Source organism: Pongo abelii, chromosome 5 (assembly GCF_028885655.2).
Source record: "Pongo abelii isolate AG06213 chromosome 5, NHGRI_mPonAbe1-v2.0_pri, whole genome shotgun sequence".
NCBI classification, from domain to species: Eukaryota; Metazoa; Chordata; class Mammalia; order Primates; family Hominidae; genus Pongo; species Pongo abelii.
In genome coordinates, this window is record NC_071990.2 from 105,858,335 (window position 1) to 105,879,198 (window position 20,864).

The following is a 20,864-nucleotide window of genomic DNA, read 5'->3' on the forward strand; positions in this document are numbered from 1 at the left end:
GTGCCCCTCTGGGACGAAGCTTCCAGAGGAAGGAACAGGCAGCAATATTTGCTGTTCTGCAGCCTCCACTGGTGATACCCAGGCAAACAGGGTCTGGAATGGACCTCCAGGAAACTCCAGCAGACCTGCAGCTGAGGAACCTGACTGTGAGAAGGAAATCTAAGAAAGGAGTAGCACCAACATCAACACAAAGGACATCCACACCAAAACTTAATCTGTAGGTAACCAACATCAAAGACCAAAGGTAGACAAAACCACAAAGATGGGGAGAAACCAGAACAGAAAAGCCAAAAATTCTAAAAACCAGAGCACCTCTTCTCCTCCAACGGATCACAGCTCCTTGCCAGCAACGGAACAAAGTTGGATGGAGAATGACTTTGACGAGTTCACAGAAGGAGGCTTCAGAAGGCTGGTAATAACAACTTCTCCGAGCTAAAGGAGGATGTTCTAACCCATCGCAAGGAAGCTAAAAACCTTGAAAAAAGGTTAGACGAATGGTTAACTGGAATAAATAGTGTAGAGAAGACCTCAAATGACCTGATGGAGCTGAAAGCCATGGCTAGAGAACTTTGTAACGCATGCACAAGCTTCACTAGCCGATTCGATCAAGTGGAAGAAAGAATATCAGTGATTGAAGATCAAATTAATGAAATAAAGTGAAAAGACAAGATTGAGAAAAAAAGAGTAAAAAGAAACGAACAGAGCCTCCAAGAAATATGGGACTATGTGAAAAGACCAATCTATGTTTGATTGGTGTACCTGAAAGTGACAGGGAGAATGGAACCAAGCTGGAAGACAGGGAGAATGGAACCAAGCTGGAAAACACTCTTTAGGATATTATCCAGAAAAACTTCCCCAACCTAGCAAGGCAAGCCAACATTCAAATTCAGGAAATACAGAGAACACCACAAAGATGCTCCTCAAGAAGAGCAACCCCAAGACACATAACTGTCAGATTTATCAAGGTTGAAATGAAGGAAAAAATATTAAGGGCAGTCACAGAGAAAGGTCAGGTTACCCACAAAGGGAAGCCCATCAGACTAACAGCGGATCTCTCGGCAGAAACTCTACAAGCCAGAAGAGAGTGGGGGCTAATATTCGACATTCTTAAAGAAAAGAATTTTCAACTCAGAATTTCATATCCAGCCAAACTAAGCTTCATAAGTGAAGGAGAAATAAAATCCTTTACAGACATGCAAATGCTGAGAGATTTTGTCACCACCAGGCCTGTCTTACAAGAGCTCCTCCTGAAGGAAGCACTAAACATGGAAAGGAACAACTGGTACCAGCCACGGCAAAAACATGCCAAATTGTAAAGACCATCAATGCTATGAAGAAACTGCATCAATTAACAGGCAAAATAACCAGCTAACATAATGACAGGATCAAATTCACATATAACAATATTAACCTTAAATGTAAATGGGCTAAATGCCCCAATTAAAAGACAGACTGGCAAATTGGATAAAGAGTCAAGACCCATCAATGTGCTGTATTCAGGAGACCCATCTCACCTGCAGAAACACACATAGGCTCAAAATAAAGGGAAGGAGGAAGATCTACCAAGCAAATGAAAAGCCAAAAAAAAAAAAGCAGGTGTTGCAATCCAGGTCTCTGATAAAACAGACGTTAGACCAAAGAAGATCAAAACAGACAAGGAAGGACATTACATAACGGTAAAGGGATCAATGCAACAAGAAGAGCTAACTATCCTAAATATATATGCACTCAACACAGGAGCACCCAGACTCATAAAGCAAGTCCTTAGAGACCTACAAAGAGACTTAGACTCCCACACAATAATAATGGGAGACTTAAACACCCGACTATCAATAATAGACAGATCAACATGACAGAAGGCTAACAAGGATATCCAGGAATTGAACTCAGCTCTGGACCAAGTGGACCTAATAGACATCTACAGAACTCTCCACCCCAAATCAACAGAATATACATTGTTCTCAGCACGACATCACACTTATTCTAAAATTGACCACATAATTGGAAGTAAAGCACTCCTCAGCAAATGTAAAAGAACAGAAATCACAAACTGTCTCTCAGAGCACAGTGCAATCAAACTAGAACTCAGGATTAAGAAACTCATTCAAAACTGCACAACTACATGGAAACTGAACAACCTGCTCCTGAATGACTATTGGGTAAATAACGAAATGAAGGCAGAAATAAAGATGTTCTTTGAAACCAATGAGAACAAAGACACAACATACCAGAATCTCTGGGACACATTTAAAGCAGTGTGTAGAGGGAAATTTATAGCACTAAATGCCCACAAGAGAAAGCAGAAAGATCTAAAATCAACACTCTAACAGCACAATTTAAAGAATTAGAGAAGCAAGAGCAAGCACATTCAAAAGCTAGCAGAAGGCAAGAAATAACTAAGATCAGAGCAGAACTGAAGGAGACAGAGACATAAAAAACCCTTCAAAAAATCAATGAATCCAGGAGCTGGTTTTTTGAACACAGCAACAAAATAGCTAGACTGCTAGCAAGACTAATAAAGAAGAAGAGAGAGAAGAATCAAACAGACACAATAAGAAGTGATAAAGGGGTTATCACCACCAATCCTACAGAAATACAAACTACCATCAGAGAATACTATAAACACCTCTATGCAAATAAACTAGAAAATCTAGAAGAAATGAATAAATTCCTGGACACATACACCCTCCCAAAACTGAACCAGGAAGAAGTTGAATCTCTGAATAGACCAATAACAGGATCTGAAATTGAGGCAATAATTAATAGCCTACCAACCAAAAAAAGTCCAGGAACAGACGGATTCACAGCCGAATTCTACCAGAGGTACAAAGAGGAGCTGGTACCATTCCTCTGAATGGCTGGTACCATTCCTTCTGAAACTATTCCAATCAATAGAAAAAGAGGGAATCCTCCCTAACTCATTTTATGAGGCCAGCATCATCCTGATACCAAAGCCTGGCAGAGACACAACAAAAAAAGAGAATTTTAGACCAATATCCTTGATGAACATCTGTGCAAAAATCCTCAATAAAATACCAGAAAACCAAATCCAGCAGCACATCAAAAAGTTCATCCAGCACGATCAAGTCGGCTTCATCCCTGGGATACAAGGCTGGCTCAACATATGCAAATCAATAAACGCAATCCATCACATAAACAGAACCAATGGCAAAAACCACGATTATCTCAATAGATTCAGAAAAGGCCTTCGGCAAAATTCAACAGCCCTTCATGCTAAAAACTCTCAATAAACTAGGTATTGATGGAACGTATCTCAAAATAATAAGAGCTATTTATGACAAACCCACAGTCAATATCATACTGAATGGGCAAAAACTGGAAGCATTCCCTTTGAAAACCGACACAAGACAAGGATGCCGTCTCTCACCACTCCTATTCAATGTAGTGTTGGAAGTTCTGGCCAGGGCAATCAGGCAAGAAAAAGAAATAACAGTATTCAATTAGGAAAAGAGGAAGGCAAACTGTCCCTGTTTGCAGATGACATGATTGTATATTTAGAAAACGCCATCGTCTCAGCCCAAAATCTCCTTAAGCTGATAAGCAACTTCAGCAAAGTCTCAGGATACAAAATCAATGTACAAAAATCACAACCATTCTTATACAACAATAACAGACAAACAGAGAGCCAAATCATGAGTGAACTCCCATTCACAATTGCTACAAAGAGAATAAAATACCTAGGAATCCAACTTACAAGGGATGTGAAGGACCTCTTCAAGGAGAACTACAAACCACTGCTCAATGAAATAGAAGAGGACACAAACAAATGGAAGAACATTCCATGCTCATGGATAGGAAGAATCAATATCGTGAAAATGGCCATACTGCCCAAGGTAATTTACAGATTCAATGCCATCCCCATCAAGCAACCAATGACTTTCTTCACAGAATTGGAAAAAACTACTTTAAAGTTCATATGGAACCAAAAAAGAGCCCGCATCGCCAAGTCAATCCTAAGCCAAAAGAACAAAGCTGGAGGCATCATACTACCTGACTTCAAATTATACTACAAGGCTACAGTAACCAAAACAGCATGGTACTGGTACCAAAACAGAGATATAGACCAATGGAACAGAACAGAGCCCTCAGAAATAACACCACACATCTACAACCACCTGATCTTTGACAAACCTGACAACAAGAAATAGGGAAAGGATTCCCTATTTGATAAATGGTGCTGGGAAAACTGGCTAGCCATATGTAGAAAGCTGAAACTGGATCCCTTCCTTACACCTTATACAAAAATTAATTCAGGATGGATTGAAAACTTAAATGTAAGACCTAAAGCCATAAAAACCCTAGAAGAAAACCTAGGCAGTACCATTCAGGACATAGGCATGTGTAAAGACTTCATGACTAAAACACCAAAAGCAATGGCAACAAAAGCCAAAATTGACAAATGGGATCTAATTAAACTAAAGAGCTTCTGCACAGCAAAAGAAACTACCATCAGAGTGAACAGGCAACCTACAAAATGGGAGAAAATTTTTGCAATCTACTCATCTGACAAAGGGCTAATATCCAGAATCTACAAAGAACTCAAACAAATTTACAAGAAAAAAACAAACAACCCCATCAAAATTGGGCAAAGGATATGAACAGACACTTCTCAAAAGAAGACAATTATGCAACCAACAGACACATGAAAAAACGCTCATCATCACTGGTCATTAGAGAAATGCAAATCAAAACCACAATGAGATACCATCTCACGCCAGTTAGAATGGTGACCATTAAAAAGTCAGGAAACAACAGATGCTGGAGAGGATGTGGAGAAATAGGAACGCTTTTACACTGTTGGTGGGAGTGTAAATTAGTTCAATCGTTGTGGAAGACAGTGTGGTGATTCCTCCAGGATCTATAACTAGAAATACCATTTGACCCAGTGATCCCATTACTGGGTATATACCCAAAGGATTATAAATCATGCTACTATAAAGACACATGGACACGTATACTGTGGCACTATTCACAATAGCAAAGACTTGCAACCAACCCAAATGTCCATCAATGATAGACTGGATTAAGAAAATGTGGCACATATACACCATGGAATACTATGCAGCCATAAAAAAGGAGGAGTTCATGTCCTTTGCAGGGACATGGATGAAGCTGGAAACCATCATTCTCAGCAAACTATCCCAAGGACAGAAAACTAAACACCGCACGTTCTCACTCATAGGTAGGAATTGAACAATGAGAACACTTGGACACAGGGCGGAGAACATCACACACCAGGGCTTGTCGGGAGGTCAGGGGGCTGGGGGAGGGATAGCATTAGAAGAAACACCTAATGTAAATGACGAGTTGATGGGTGCAGCAAACTAACATGGCACATGTATACCTATGTAACAAACCTGCACGTTGTGCACATGTACCCTGGAACTTAAAAGTATAATAATAATAATAAAACAAAAAAAAAACAATTCAGTACTCAAAAAAATGATGGTATCATACACAGGAGGATATGTGCTATGAGAACAATGGACTGAGGATCAGAGAGGATGAACAGACAAGATCACCATGTGCAGGACAATGTTCAATACACAAGGTAAATAATAAAGCCTCAAAATAACTCTGTACCATATATAACAAAAAAGGATAATCAGCATGAAGAAAAAGAAATACTACTATAACATTTTTAGAAAGCTGGAGTAATTTCTAAACTACACAGAAATCTCATTTATGATCAGTTGGCATTTCATTTCAAAAACAGATTAAGAGCCAGGTGTCATGGCTCACATGTGTAATCTCAGCACTTTGGGAGGCTTAGACTGGAGAATCACTTGAGGCCAGGTGTTCAAGACCCGGTTGGATGACATACCTTGACTTTATTAAAAATAAAAATTAAAAAATTAGTTCGGTGTGGTGGTACACATCTATAGTCCCAGCTACTTGGGAGGCTGAGATGAGAGAATTTCTTGACCCAAGGAGTTGGAGGTTGCAGTGAGTTATGAACACGCCACTGCACTCCAGCCTGGGTGGCAGAACAAGACCCTGTCTCTAAAAACTAATAATTTAAAATAAGAATAAATTTTAAAATAGATTTAAAAACAATAAATAGCTAATAACATACAAAATCTGCACAACGCAGTTAGGGACTCAAATGCCTCACCTGTAATTCAATTACAACGATCCTCTTTCAGACTGCTCAGAGTGTTGCATAAAAGATTTTTCAGTTTAAATAACTAAAAAAATTACTCAACAAATAATCATTCTTTATAAATGAAGTTGTTTTTGAGACAGTCTCAATTTTTTAATATTATTGAGATAATACTCTCTTCAAGAAATTGCCAATGTATTTTATGAAAACTAAGAAGTCCACAAAAATTTAACAAATAAGAAACTTGTGGTGGCTTTTAAAGCACTTAGACCTGATTTCTCAAACACTTTCAGCCTCCTAACTTTGGACTCATTCATGCTTATAAATTTGAGAATTTGGCATAAGTGTAAATAGTCCAGACAGTTGTAATATTATTGGGAATGGCTTATGAAACAGATCATATTTTCTAAAGGTCCGTTCCTATGCTGAAAGTTTACAATTTTAAGTGTAAGAACTCTTTTTTTTTTTTTTTTCTTGAGATGGAGTCTCACTCTGTCGCCCAGGCTGAAGTGCAGTGGTGCAATCTCGGCTCACTGCAACCTCCACCTCCCAGGTTCAAGTGATTCTCCTGCCTCAGCCTCCAGAGTAGCTGAAACTACAGGCGCGCGCCACAACGCCCAGCTAATTTTTGTATTTTTAGTAGAGACGGGGTTTCACCATGTTGGCCAGGATGGTCTCGATCTCTTGACCTCGTGATCCACCTGCCTCAGCCTCCCAAACTGCTGGGATTACAGGTGTGAGCCACTGTGCCTGGCCAAGTCTAAGAACTCTTTTATATGGCTACTTTGATTTTGAATACTCTAACTGAAACGAGTTGCTTTGCAGTAGCTACAAATCCACATTCTAAATCTTAGCCCTTTCTGACTCTAGTAGAGACCTCTAAAACTCCATTAACATCTTACTAATTTACTGTATCTATACAACTCTAACTAAACCTTGCTTTTCCTAATAGAATAAAAGTTATCTACAAACACAAAAAACACCTGAAAACCATTATACATCCCAACCTTTATTTGAAGAACCCAGTTGAAGGAACTGGGAACATAAGGTTTGAATATAAAACCAATCTAATAATTTCAGGATTTGAAATATTGGTAGAAGTCATATAAAAGACTTAAAGGTGTGTAAGATGGCAGGGGGAAAAAAATCAATGTGTGCCTATATTTTACATGACAGAAGGAATGAGTTAATTAGTTATATAGTTTACGTGAGTTATAACATCCTGTCCAGAGTATCCAGGGAAGAAAACTGGCTGGAAAACCCTTTCAATCATAATTTTAGGTCAAAATCCATCTGAAAAAGACTCACAGAAACACTACATTATAAAACAGTGCTCAGGGCCAGGCACGGTGGCTCACGTCTGTAATCCCAGCACTTTGGGAGGATGAGACAGCCAGATCACCTGAGGTCGGGAGTTCGAGACCAACCCAGGCAACATGGCAAAACCCCATCTCTACTAAAATATAAAAATTAGCTGGGTGTGGTGGCGCATGCCTGTAATGCCAGCTACTCGAGAGGCAGAGGCAGGAGAATCGCTTGAAGCCAGGAGGCGGAGATTGCAGTGAGCCAAGATCAAGCCACTGCACTCCAGCCTGGGCAACAACAGATTGAGGCTCTGTCTCAAAAATTAAAAAAAAAAAAAAAAGTGCTCAGAATTAGACAAGAAACAAAAGAAAACCCTGTAGAGCAATTAAATTAAATGAGGACAACACGACTTTATGCTCACTGAAGAGTGAAAGAAGTATGTCAGAACTTAGTGAGCACCTATCAACTACTAAGTGTTAAATACTCTGCAGCATGCTTTACAGAAGCCATCACATTTAATCTTCACAATAATCTCACCAGGCAGATATCAGCACTTCCATTTCACAAACAAACAAAGCTTCAGGGGTCAAGAATTTTGACTAATGTTGTATAGCTCTGGTGCTGGGATTTGAACCCGCCTACACAAACTAGGTTCTTTCCCCTGTATCTTAATACCATTCTAAATTTAATTGCAAAATTCAAATACAAAGAAAACAGTTTCAGTAGTTGACCCTTGAATATGATATAATATATTATATCTAGTAATACTTCTCAACCAATAAAAACTATATATTCCATTTAACCTTTATCTTAGAGCCCTATAATTTGTCCTGGGGGTTAACTTGTTCTATTTCCTATATTCCTTTCCCTTTCATTTATCAGAAATAACACATTGGGAATAACTTATATTTTTAATTTATACCTGTATCAAGATATCACAAGTAAAATTAAAAGTGTGCCTGCAGAAGAACCATGTTCCATATCTATCATTCTTCTACAACAGTGATTTTTTGGTTTCACGTTTCATCACAGACTTGCTTAACCATCTTTGTTCAAAAAGATCTAATATTTGCTAGATTAAAACTAAATGATGGGAATACAGTACTAGGAGAAAGTATTTCTTAAAAATCCTTCTGCCATATCCCTAAGCTCAGACTAACTATAGGGATACCCAGTTCTGCACAACACTAACATATCTCTATTTTAACTATTATAAATGGCATTGTTTTTTATAAGATATTTTTCATAGTGATGCATTCATTCAAAAACATCTACTATGCATCTAAGTGCAAAACACTGTACTACACTTTGGACATAAAGTGGTAAACAAAATAAACACTATTCTTGCTTTCATTGAATTTTTAGGCATGTAGGGGAGACAGACTATAAGCAAGTAAATAAACAACTACAAAATAGGAAGTGTTATGAAGGAAATGACTGTGATACTGCGATCAAAAATCTGGGGAACGACCTGCTTAGATTGGTCAGGAACTGCCTTCCTAAAAAGTAACTTAATTAAGCAGTAACATGAATAAGAAACAGTCAGCCCTGTAAAAAGCCTAGGGAAGAACATTTCAGGCAAAACCAATACCATGTAGAAAAGCCTGCTGAAAGAGTTAGTTGCATTTAAGGAATGCAAAGAGAATCACTGTGGTTCAAGTACAGTGACCTAAACAGGAGTGAAATCATGGAGGTCTCACAGGCCAAGGTAGAACTTGAATTATATTTAAAATGTAACAACGAGGCACTGAAAAGTTTTATATACAAGGCTTAAACACAAAGTGACAAGAGCCGATTCTTTTTTTTTTTTTTTTTTTTAAGATCACTTTGCTAAGGAAAGAAGAGATTGGAGGGAAACAACATAGGAACCAGGGAGACCAGTGAAGAGATTACTGCAGTACTCTAGGCAAAAGGTAACAACATTAAGGTGGTTTTGGTTGAGTTAGAAGTTCAGATTCCAAACATATTCTGAAGGTAGAATTTACAGAACTTACTAAAAAATTCCAAGTTCACAAAGAGAGAGAGAAATAAAAAATAACCTAATTATTTCTAATTTAAACAACTGAGACAATAAGGTTTCTATTGATTAAGATGAGGAAAAACTGGGGGAAAGGTTTGAGGAAGAAAATCTGAAGCTGTATTTTGACATGTTAATATCTGAGATTCTGCGGTACTTCTAAGTGATGATGTTAATCAGGCAGATGGACATTCAAATCCGGAGCTTCAAAAAAAGGTCTGATCTAAAGATAACCCTTCAAGATACGATATGATTACAGGGAATCAAATGATGATATTATTCATAAATTCAGGACACTATGGAAGGAACTGGTTTTCTAGCCAAGCAACCAAATCATAAATACAATGTAAGAAAATGGCTGGAATCAGAAAGATCTGGAAGTCTAGAAACCCAAAAGCCCCTGAATTCTAATACAGGGTTGTTAAATAGATGATCTGAATTGGTCTCATCAAAGGCACATCACAGACCCCAACAAGAAGCTAAACAATAAAAAAAGCAGGTCTTTCAACCTAAAACCAACTTCCAATAAAATGATACAAAACAGAAAAAAAGAAGAGAGGCGCTTTCTGAAGAGCTCTATATCGGAATATGAAGGCCTAAATAAATATTACAATTCATATAATTTAAATCAAAAAGAAGAATCACTATAGTGTTCTGTGAACTGATGCTAATTGCAAACTACATTTACATAATACATAATATATAGGTGTGTATATATTTTTATATATGTGTGTGGGTGTGGGTGTGACAGCATGTGTATAATTATACTGTTAGCTCCTTAGGGACTAGAGTTTATTTATTACTGTATTACACACCTACAACAATGCATGACACAGTGAGTGTTAACATTTGCCAAATACATGAATGAATAAGTGAACAAAATGTACACGTCAAGAAAATGAACCAATATAGAAATACAAAAATAACTTCATGTATAACAATATCTAACAAGACTGACTCAAGATTTCTTTTTGGCTATAGATACAGAGAAAGAAAACACATGGCTCTGGATCAAGATATATTCCAACAGCTTATCCCACTGGAAATGACCTGGTTATATAACACAGTAAATGATGGGAATTACCAGATTACTGATTTATCTTTTGTTAATAAGTACTTAGTCTAAAATTGAAGTAATCAAGCAAATCAAAAGCTCCACATGTAACATAAAAGCAATGGCAATTAAATATAACAGAAAATACTTTTCCTCATACAGTTAAGTAATAGAACCACAATACTTCATCTTAAAAAAGAGATTATACTTCCTCTTAAAAGAGAGCACAGTATTTGTGGGAAAACAAGAGAGCTTTAGAAAATACACAGAAATGTGTATGTCTAGAAATAGACTATATATACATCTGGAAATATATATATTTCTTTATATATATATATATATATGAGTATATATAGCATCTGGAAATATAAAATATCATACCTGCAAGCAAAGTACAATGGAGTTGCTCCTGATACATTTGGCCTGTTAATATCAGCACCACTGTCTAGCAAGCATTGCACTGTCTGAGGGGGAAAAAAATAATTAAAAGTAAAGCCAGAGGAATCAAACAAAAGATACAATTACCACAATTTTAATCCATATAAGGGAAGTTCTTCCCACAACTTGAAGCTTTACATAGGGACTGAGTGGGCACGTGACAATTACTATGGCTGAGCAAATTCAACTTTTTGTAAGCTCTAAGTTTCTCAGGCACAACACACATATATGTGGAATTATCAATGTAATAGAAACTGTGTTAATCTGGAAGTCTTTAGAGCAGCACTGTATCAAAAGTAGTCAGTAGTCGCATATGGCTACCAAGTACTTGAAATGTGGCTAGTACAGCTAAGGAACTAAAATTTTAATTGTATTTAATTATAGCTCATTTGAATCTAAATAGCCACATGTGGCTAGTGAATTGGACCCTATTGCTTTAGATACTTGAATTTAAATTGCTTTAAATACCAGAATTTTTCACCTCTAAAAAAATAAGCACCAGAATAATAACTTTCCCAAAGTCAAGAGCATAATTATTAAAATATAAAATTTTAAAAAGCTAAGAAGCCCTTTTGCTATTAACAGTAGCATATACAGGCTCAATTTCACTGATTGCCATTAATATATACTTAGTCCCCTAAGCTCTACTCCTCCAATCATTTGACTCATACTAAGAGAGAGTACACTAATATAAAATCTTAAAAATACATATCTGTTGATTAAGGACAGGACAGGGCCCAGTTGAAAACCTTAAAAAAAACCTTTTATGGTTTTATTCCTAAAATCCTCATTTGAGTTTTTCCTGCAAAAAGGAAGAAAATGTAAAAACATAAAACATGAGGCAATAGGTGGCTTGAGGCCAGTAGTTTGAGACCAGTTTAGTCTACATAGTGAGACCCCATTTTTACAAAAACATTAAAAAATGAGCTAGTCATGGTAGCACATCATAGTAGTAGGCCTAGCTACTCAGGAGGCTGAGGCGGGAGGATCATTTGAGCCCAGGAGTTCAAGGCTACTATGAATTATATTACACCACTGCACTCCAGCCTGGGCAACAGAGCAAGACTCCATGTCTAAAAAAAAATAAAATAGTTTGAAATTAGACGCTTATTACTCCTGGATTGAACACATCTGTTCATCTTTATCGCTGCTTTTAAACAAAGTACAATGTCAGTAAAATAATAAAACTGAACACCCAAAGGAAGAACAAGAAAGAAAACAACAGCATATTGGATAAGTCAGTAAGTTTTGGAAAGATAGCAAGCAAATGGAGAAATAGTAACTGACTTAGCAGATCAAAGAAAGCTGAAGTCTAACTGCCCACAAATGGGGATTCCAACAATAAGCAACTAAATTCTTACTACAGAACACGCACATTGAAAACAAAAAAGGAATAGAGGAATTGGAAGTACCAGGTACCTTGGAATATAGGAATGGTTATGTAGAGCTAAAAATAGGAGGAATAGTTGAAAGTCAATAAAAGAAACAGACTCTCCCCTAGGACCTTTCTTCCCATCCCATCCAGTTAGTTACTATCCCTCTTTATACTGTCTCAGAAGATGGGAAGTTTATTCTCTGCACAAAGTGAACAGGGAGGCTCTGGGCTGGTAGACAAGACACACACGTAGAGCAAAGATGAGGAGCCATCGTGAAAACAACAAATTAAGTGAAAACTTCCAGCCTCCATGTTCCAACTAGGCTCCCAGAAATCCAGCAGGCAGGCTTAAAAACCTCAAGTAGAAGTAATTAAAAGCTTCCTCTCAAGACTGGCATCAGAAAAGAATCTTACAGATATTGGCATTAGAAAGTCCCCAGTGAAACAGCTCAGTTCAGCCAGACATGGTGGCTCATGCCTGTAATTCTAAGACTTTGGAAAACCAAGGTGGAAAGATCATTTAAGGCCAGGAGTTCAAGACCAGCCTAGGCAATTTAGAGAGATCCCATTTCCACAACAAAATTTTAAAATTAGCCATGCATGGTGCTGCATGCAAGACGCTATCTGTAAAGCAAGACCCTATCTCTAAAAAGAAACAAAAATTAAAAATAAAGAAACAGCCCAATTCGGGACAATGGGTCTATAGCAGTCATCCCCAACCAAGGTTAAATTTTCCCCTGGGAACATGAGGCAACTTTTTTATTTTTATGAACGGGGAAGGGAAAATGCTATTGGCAGCTAGTGGGTAGAGGTCAGGGATGCAGCTAAATATCCTAAAATTCAGATGACAGCCCCCACAACAAAGAATTATCAGATCCAAAATATCAATAGTGTTGAGACCGAGAAACATTGGTGTACAGTCAAACCAAGTAGTCAACAAACTCAAGTCATGTACACAACGCTTCCAGCCAACATCTGAGTGCCTCACCGTTACACATGAATGAACAGACAATATTAAAAATACAACTGAAGCAGGCCTCTAACCTGAAAAACAAAAATTACAACAAACCGAAAAATGAAACTCAGAATAACAAAGACAGTAAAGGGAACCAAAGAAAACAACAAAAATTAGAAAAGTAACTGATAACCTCAAACAGAAAAGAAATTATACCATGGAATGATAAAAGGATGTTGGGTAGAAAATATTCAGGAAATGAGAAATCAAAAATACAATGCAATAAATAAAAATTCAACAGAAGTTTAAAAAGAAAATGTTCAGGAATTCTACAAAGTAGAATAAAAAGACAAAGTAGAAAATAGGAAAGATGAGAAAATTTGTGAATCAATCAAGGGAGACATACTGCAGAAAATAAGAATAAAGAAAAGAAAGGGGGTGAGGGACCAAAGGGGAATAACCAAGAAATAATACCAAAAAAGTTCCCAGAACTGAAAGACATCAGGTGCCAGGTTTAAAAGGCTCAACAAGTGTCTAGTCTATTAAATTAAAAGACCTTCAACAAGGCATGTCAAAGTGAAATTTCATGATAACATCAGGGATAAAAGATTCCAGAGATAAACAGAAATCATGTGGGCATTAAACTTCTCAACAGCAACACAGAAATCCAAAAGGTAAAAAGCCTTCAAAATTGTAAGATAAATTACTCTATATGCAGAATTCTATAGCCAACTATACACTATTATTCAAATAGATGGTTATAAATAAAAAACATGTTTAACTATTTTATAAGATTTTTAAAACTACCTTCAATGCACCTTTTCTCAAGAAGCTACTGAAGCATATCCTCCTCCAAAGAAAGAGAATAAACCATAATAGAAGATATGGAATCTAGAATATGGAGATCAAACATGGGAGAGACACTAAGATTATTTCTAGGTTTAGAGGGTGATATGGTTTGGATTTGTGTCCCTGCCAAAATCTCCTGTTGAATTGGAGGAGGGATCTGGTGAGAGGTGACTGGAGCATGGGGGCAGATTTCCCCCTTGCTGCTCTCATGAGATCTCATGGTTTAAAAGTGTGTGGCACATCCTCCCTCACGCTCTTTCTCTCTCTCTCCTGCCACCATGTGAAGAAGGTGCTTGCTTCCCCCTTTGCCTTCCACGATTGTAAGTTTCCTGAGGCCTCACAGTCATGCTTCCTGTTAAGCCAGCAGAACTGAGTCAATTAAACGTCTTTTCTTCACAAATTACTCAGTCTCAAGTAGTTCTTTATATCAGTGTGAAAAACTGACTAATATAGAAAATTGGTACCAGGAGGGGGACACTCCTATAAAGACACTTGAAAATGTGGAAGTGACTTTGGAACTGGGTAAGGGGCAGAGGTTGGAACAGTTTGGAGGGCTCTGAAGAAGACAGTAAGATGTGGGAAAGTTTGGCACTTCCTAGAGACTTGTTGAATGGTTTTGATCAAACCGCTGATACTGATATGGACAATGACGTCCAGGCTGAGGTGATCTCAGACGGAGATGAGGAACTTATTGGCAACTGGAGTAAAGATCACTCTTGCTATGCTTTAGCAAAAAGAAACTGGAAGCATTTTGCCCCTGCCCTAGAGATCTGTGAAACTTTAAACTCGAAAGAGATGAATTAGGGTATCTGGTGGAAGAAATTTTTTTTTCTTTTTTTTCTTTTTTTTTGAGACAAAGTCTCACTCTGTCTCCCAGGCTGGAGTGTAATAGCATGATCTCAGCTCACTGCAACCTCCACCTCCCAGGTTCCACCGATTCTCCCGCCTCCCAAGTAGCTGGGATTATAGGCGTGCGCCACCACACCCAGCTAATTTTTTCTGTTTTTAGTAGAGATGGGGTCTCACCCTGTTGGCCAGGCTGATCCTGAAGTCCTGACCTCAAGTGATCCACCCACCTTGGCCTCCTAAAGTGCTGGGATTACAGGCGTGACCCAGCATGCCCAGACTATGGTGGAAGAAATGTCTAACCAGCAAAGCATTCAAGATGTGACCTGGCTCATTCTGAAAGCATTCACTTACACGCATTCACAAAGAGATGGTTTGAAATTGGAATATGTTTAAAAGGGAAACAGAGGGCCAGGCACAGTGGCTCACGCCTGCAATCCCAGCACTTTGGGAGGCTGAGGCGGGCAGATCACCTGAGGTCAGGAGTTTGAGACCAGCTTGGCCAATATGGTGAATCCCCATCTCTACTATAAATACAAAAATTAGCCAGGCGTGGTGGCAGGGACCTGTAATTCCAGCTACTCGGGGGGCTGAAGCAGGAGAACTGCTTGAACCCAGGAGGCAGAGACTGCAGAGAGCCGAGATCACCGCATTGCACTCCAGCCTGAGCAACAAGAGCAAAACTACAACTCAAAAAAAAAAAAAAGAAACGGAACACAAAGTTTGGAAAATGTGCAGCCTGACCATGCAGTAGAAAACAAAAACCCATTTTCTGGGGAGAAATTCAAGCCAGCTGCAGGAGTGTACATAAGTAACAAGGAGTTGAATGTTAATAACCAAGACAACAGGAAAATTGTCTCCAGGTCACGTCAGAGACCTTCACTGCAGCCCCACACATCAGAGGCCTGGAGGCCTACGAGGGAAAATGGCTTCACAGGCCGGACCCCGGGCCCCACTGCTCTATGCAGCTTCAGGACTTAGTGCTCTGCGTCCCAGATGCTCCAGCTCCAGCTCCAGCCATGGCTAAAAGGGGCCAAGGTACAGCTCAGGCCACTGCTTTAGAGGGTGCAAGCCCAAGCCTTGAAGCTTCCACGTGGTGTTGGGCCTGCAGGTGTGCAGAAAGCAAGAGATGAGGTTTTGGAACCTCTGCCTAGATTTCAGAGGATGTATGGAAATGCCTGGCTGTCCAGGAAGAAGTCTGCTGCAGGAGTAGAGCCCTCATGGAGAACCTCTACTAGGGCAGTGCAGACGGGAAATGTGGAGTTAGAACCCCCCACACGGGGCACTGTCTAGTAGAGCTGTGAGAAGAGGGCAACCACCCCCCAGACCCAAGAATAGGAGACCCCCTGACAACTTGCACAGTGCACCTGAAAAAGCCACAGGTACTCAATGTCAGCCTGTGGAAGCAGTCTAGGGGGCTGTACCCTGCTGAGCCACAGAGGTGGGGCTGTACCCTGCTGAGCCACAGAGGTGGAGCCCCCCAAGTCCTCAGGATCCCAACCCATGCATCAGTGTGCCCTGGATATGAAACATGGAGTCAAAGGAAATTATTTTGGAGCTTTAAGATTTAATGACAGCCCTGCTAGGTTTCAGACTTGCATGGGGCCTGTAGCCTTTGTGTTTTGGCCAATTTCTCCCACTTGGAGCATTCACTCAATGCCTGTACCCCCACTGTATCTTGGAAGTAACTAACTTGTTTTTGATTTTACAGGCTCATAGGCAGAAGGGACTTATCTATCTCAGATGAGACTTTGAACTGTGGACTTCTGAGTTAATGCTGAAATTAGTTAAGACTGGAGGACTGTTAAGAAGGGATAATTGTATTTTCCAATATGAGAAGAACATGAGATTTCGGAGGGGTTAGGGGTGGAACGATATGGTTTGGATTTGTGTCCCCGCCAAATCTCACGTCAAATTGGAAGAGCAGTCTGGGGGGAGGTGACTGGATTACAGAGGCAAATTTCTCCCTTGCTGCTCTTGTGATAGTGAATGAGTTCTCACAAGACCTGTAGGTTTAAAAGTGTGTGGCACTTCCCTCTCACACACTCTCCCTCTCTCCTGCTGCCATGTGAAGAAGCTGCCTGATTCCCTTTCACCTTCCACCATGATTGTAAGTTTCCTGAGGCCTTCCAGTCATGTTTCCTGTTAAGCCTGCAGAACTGTGAGTCAATTAAAACTCTTTTCTTCATAAATTACCCAGCCTCAGGTAGTTCTTTATATCAGGTGAAAATGAATTAATATGGAGCAGAAAGATGGAACTGACAAACTATCTAATGAATCTGTCTTTGTAGAAGAGAGTATGAAGAGATATTTTATAGGAGCATATAGATGAAGAAATGCTGATTCATACAAAGAAAACTGCACAAACTCAATTATTAACTTCAAGAAAAATAGTCATCCTCAAAAAAGAACGTTATTACAGTTCACTACTTGACTAAGCAGTAAACAATACTTTCTTAACTATATATAACCAATATTGTCTAATCAAAACTTATAAATCATCATCTACCATAACAAGAAATGATTAAATAATATCTAAAAGTCATAAACTGAGAAAGAGCCATGGAAGCTTATTATTTGGAAATATATATTAAAGGAAAAGTTTAGAAAGTTGAAAATTGTTGCCTCTGGTGATCATGACTTAACAAAGAGGAAAGGTGGTTTAAGGCACTAGCATTCTTATCAGAAGATTTTAATACTAATAAAATATTTTTAAGACATAGTATTTACATGTCTATTTAAATTTACTTCTACCCCAACATGAATTCTATAATCTATGTAATAAAAACACTGTTACATAAAACTATATTACAATCTATGGAATTCCTCTAAACTTAAAACAAGTAGACAAGTATAGCTTTCAAATATAAGAAAAACAAGTATTTTGGTCACTATTTTATAAGAAAAGGACTACATGGGCCTTCTAATCATGGCTTTCCTCTGATCATTGACCTAGAAGTGGTGTCCGTAAGGTTCCAAAATAGGAGTGAGATGGAGAGTAGCAACAGTGTTCACTACTGTTATAGAAATTATAGAAAATAAGCCTGCCAACCAAAAAAAGCCCAAGACCAGATGAATTCACAGCTGAATTCCACCAGATATACAAAGAAAAGCTGCTAGCATTCCCATTCAAACTATTCCAAAAAATTGAGAAGGGACTATTCCCTAACTCATTCTATGAAGCCAGCATTATCCTGACACCAAAACCTGGCAGAGATACAACAACAAAAAAAAAGTCAGACCAATATCCTTGATGAAATTGATGCAAAAATCCCTAACAAAAACACTGGCAAGCAGAATCCAGCAGCACATCAAAAAGCTTATACACCATAATCAAGTAGGCTTCAACTTAAGGATGCAAGGTTGGTTCAACATACACAAATCAATAAATGTGATTCAGCACATAAGCAGAACTAAAGACAAAAACCACATGATTATCTCAACAGATGCAGAAAAGGCTTTTGATAAAATTCAACATCAACTTCTGTTTAAAAAAAAAACTCTTAAAAAACTAGGTATTGAAGGAACATACCTCAAAATAATACGAACCACCTATGACAAACTCACAGCCAGTATCATAATGAATGGGCAAAAGCTGGAAGCACTACCTTGAAAACCAACATTAAGACAAGGATGCCGTCTCTCACCACCCCTATTCAACATAGTATTGGAGGTTCTAGCCAGGGCAATCAGGCAAGAGAAAAAAACAAAAGGCCAAACAAATAGGAAGAAAAGAAGTCAAACTATCCCTGTTTGCAGATGACATAACACTATATTTGGAAAATACCACAGTCTCAGCCCAAAAGCTTCTTAAGCCAATTAACAACCTCAACAAAGTCTCAGAATACAAAATCAACGTGGAAAAATCACTAGCATTCCTATACACCAACAGTCAAGCTGAGAGCCAAGTCAAGAATGAACTCCCATTCACAACTGCCACAAAAAGAATAAACAACCTAGGAATACAACTAAGTAGGGAGGCGAAAGATCTCTACAAGGAGAACTACACACCACTGATCAAAGATATCAGAGATGACACAAACAAATGGAAAAACATCCCATGCGCATGGACAGGAAGAATCAGTATCAATAAAACGGCCACACTAACGAAAGCAATTTATATAGATTCAATGCTATTCCTATTAAACTACAATTGATGTTCTTCACAGAACTAGAGAAAACTATTTTAAAATTCATATGGAACCAAAAAAGAGCCCAAATAGACAAGGCAATCCTAAGCAGAAAGAAAAGTTGGAGTCATCACACTACCCGACTTAAAACTATAATACAGGGATATAGTGAGCAAAACAGTATGGTACTAGTACAAAAACAGACACATAGACCAATGAAACAGAATCTAAAACCCACAAATAAGACCGCACCCTGACAACTATCTGATCTTCCACAAACCTGACAAAAACAAGCAATGGGGAAAGGATTTCCTATTCAATAAATGGTGTTGTAATAACTGGTTAGCTATAGGAAAACAACTGAAACCCTTCCTTACACCATATACAAAAATTAACTCAAAATGGATTAAAGACTTAAATGTAAAACCCAGGCCAGGTGCAGCAGCTCACGCCTGTAATCCCAGCACTTTGGGATGCCAAGGCTGGTGGATCACGAGGTCAAGAGTTCGGGACCACCCTGACCAACATGGTGAAACCCCATCTCTACTAAAAATACAAAAATTAGCCAGGCATGGTGGCACACGCCTGTAATCCCAGCTACTCAGGAGGCTGGGGCAGAAGAATCGCTTGAACCCGGGAGGTGGAGTTTGCAGTGAGCCGGGATCGTGCCACTGCACTCCAGCCTGGGCAACAGAGCGAGACTCCATCTCAAAAAAAAAAAAAAAGTAAAACCCAAAACCATAAAACCCTGGAAAACAATGTAGGCAATACCATTCAGGACTTAGGCACAGACAAAGATTTCCTGACAAAGACGCCAAAAGCAATTAGAACAAAAGCAAAAATTGAAAGTTGGGATCTAATTAAACTAAAGAGTTTCTGCATAGCGAAAAAAACTATCATCAGAATAAACAGAAAACCTACAGAACAAGAGAAAATTTTTGCAAATTATGCATCTGACAAAAGTCTAATATCCAGCATCTATAAGGAACTTAAACAAATTTACAAAAAAAAAAACAACCCCATTAAAAAGTGGGCAAAGGACACGAACAGACACTTCTCAAAAGAAGACATATAGGTGGCCAACAATCATATGAAAGAAAAGCTCAACATCACTGATCATTAGAGAAATGCAAACCAAAACCACAATGAGATAGCATCTCATACCAGTCAGAATGGATATTATTAAAAAGTCAAAAAACAACAGATGCTGGCAAGGTTGCAGAGAAAGAGGAAGGCTTAAACACTGTTGGTGGGAGTAATTATTTCAGCCATTGTAGAAGACAGTGTGGTGATTCCTCAAAGACCTAAAGACAGAAATACCATTTGACCCAGCAATCCCATTACTGGGTATATACCCAAAAGAAATATAAATCATTCTGTTATAAAGATACATGCACACGTATGTTCACTGCTGCACTATTCACAATAGCAAAGACATGGAATCAACCTAAATGCCCATTGATGGTAGACTGGATAAAGAAAATGAGGTACATATACACCATGGAATACTATGCAGCCATAAAAAAGAACGTGACGATGTCCTTTTCAGGGACATGAATGGAGCTGCAGGTCATTATCCTTAGCAAACTAACACAGGAACAGAAAACCAAATACCACACGTTCTCTCTAATAAGTGGGAGCTCAGTGATGAGAACACATGGATACAGAGGGGAACAATATACACTGAGGCCTTTCAAAGGGGTGGAGGGTGGGAGGAGGGAAAGGATGAGGCAAAATAACTAATGTATACTAGGCTACCTACATGATGAAA

The 20,864-nt window shown here is 38.6% G+C and overlaps 1 protein-coding gene across 13 annotated transcripts in view; it reads right to left on the bottom strand.

The window, feature by feature from the left end:
- The window catches only part of HACE1 (HECT domain and ankyrin repeat containing E3 ubiquitin protein ligase 1), a 125,033-nt gene that overhangs the window by 65,102 nt on the left and 39,067 nt on the right, over positions 1-20,864 (bottom strand). For 8 of the 13 annotated variants that reach the window (XM_009242111.4, XM_002817193.4, XM_054557918.2 and 5 more), the window contains one exon: positions 10,882-10,964. The exons of the other annotated variants lie outside the window; for them this stretch is intronic. In XM_009242111.4, coding sequence (XP_009240386.1) covers positions 10,882-10,964 — 83 coding nt within the window. The remainder of the gene's footprint in view (positions 1-10,881; positions 10,965-20,864) is intronic. 13 annotated transcript variants of the gene reach the window in all.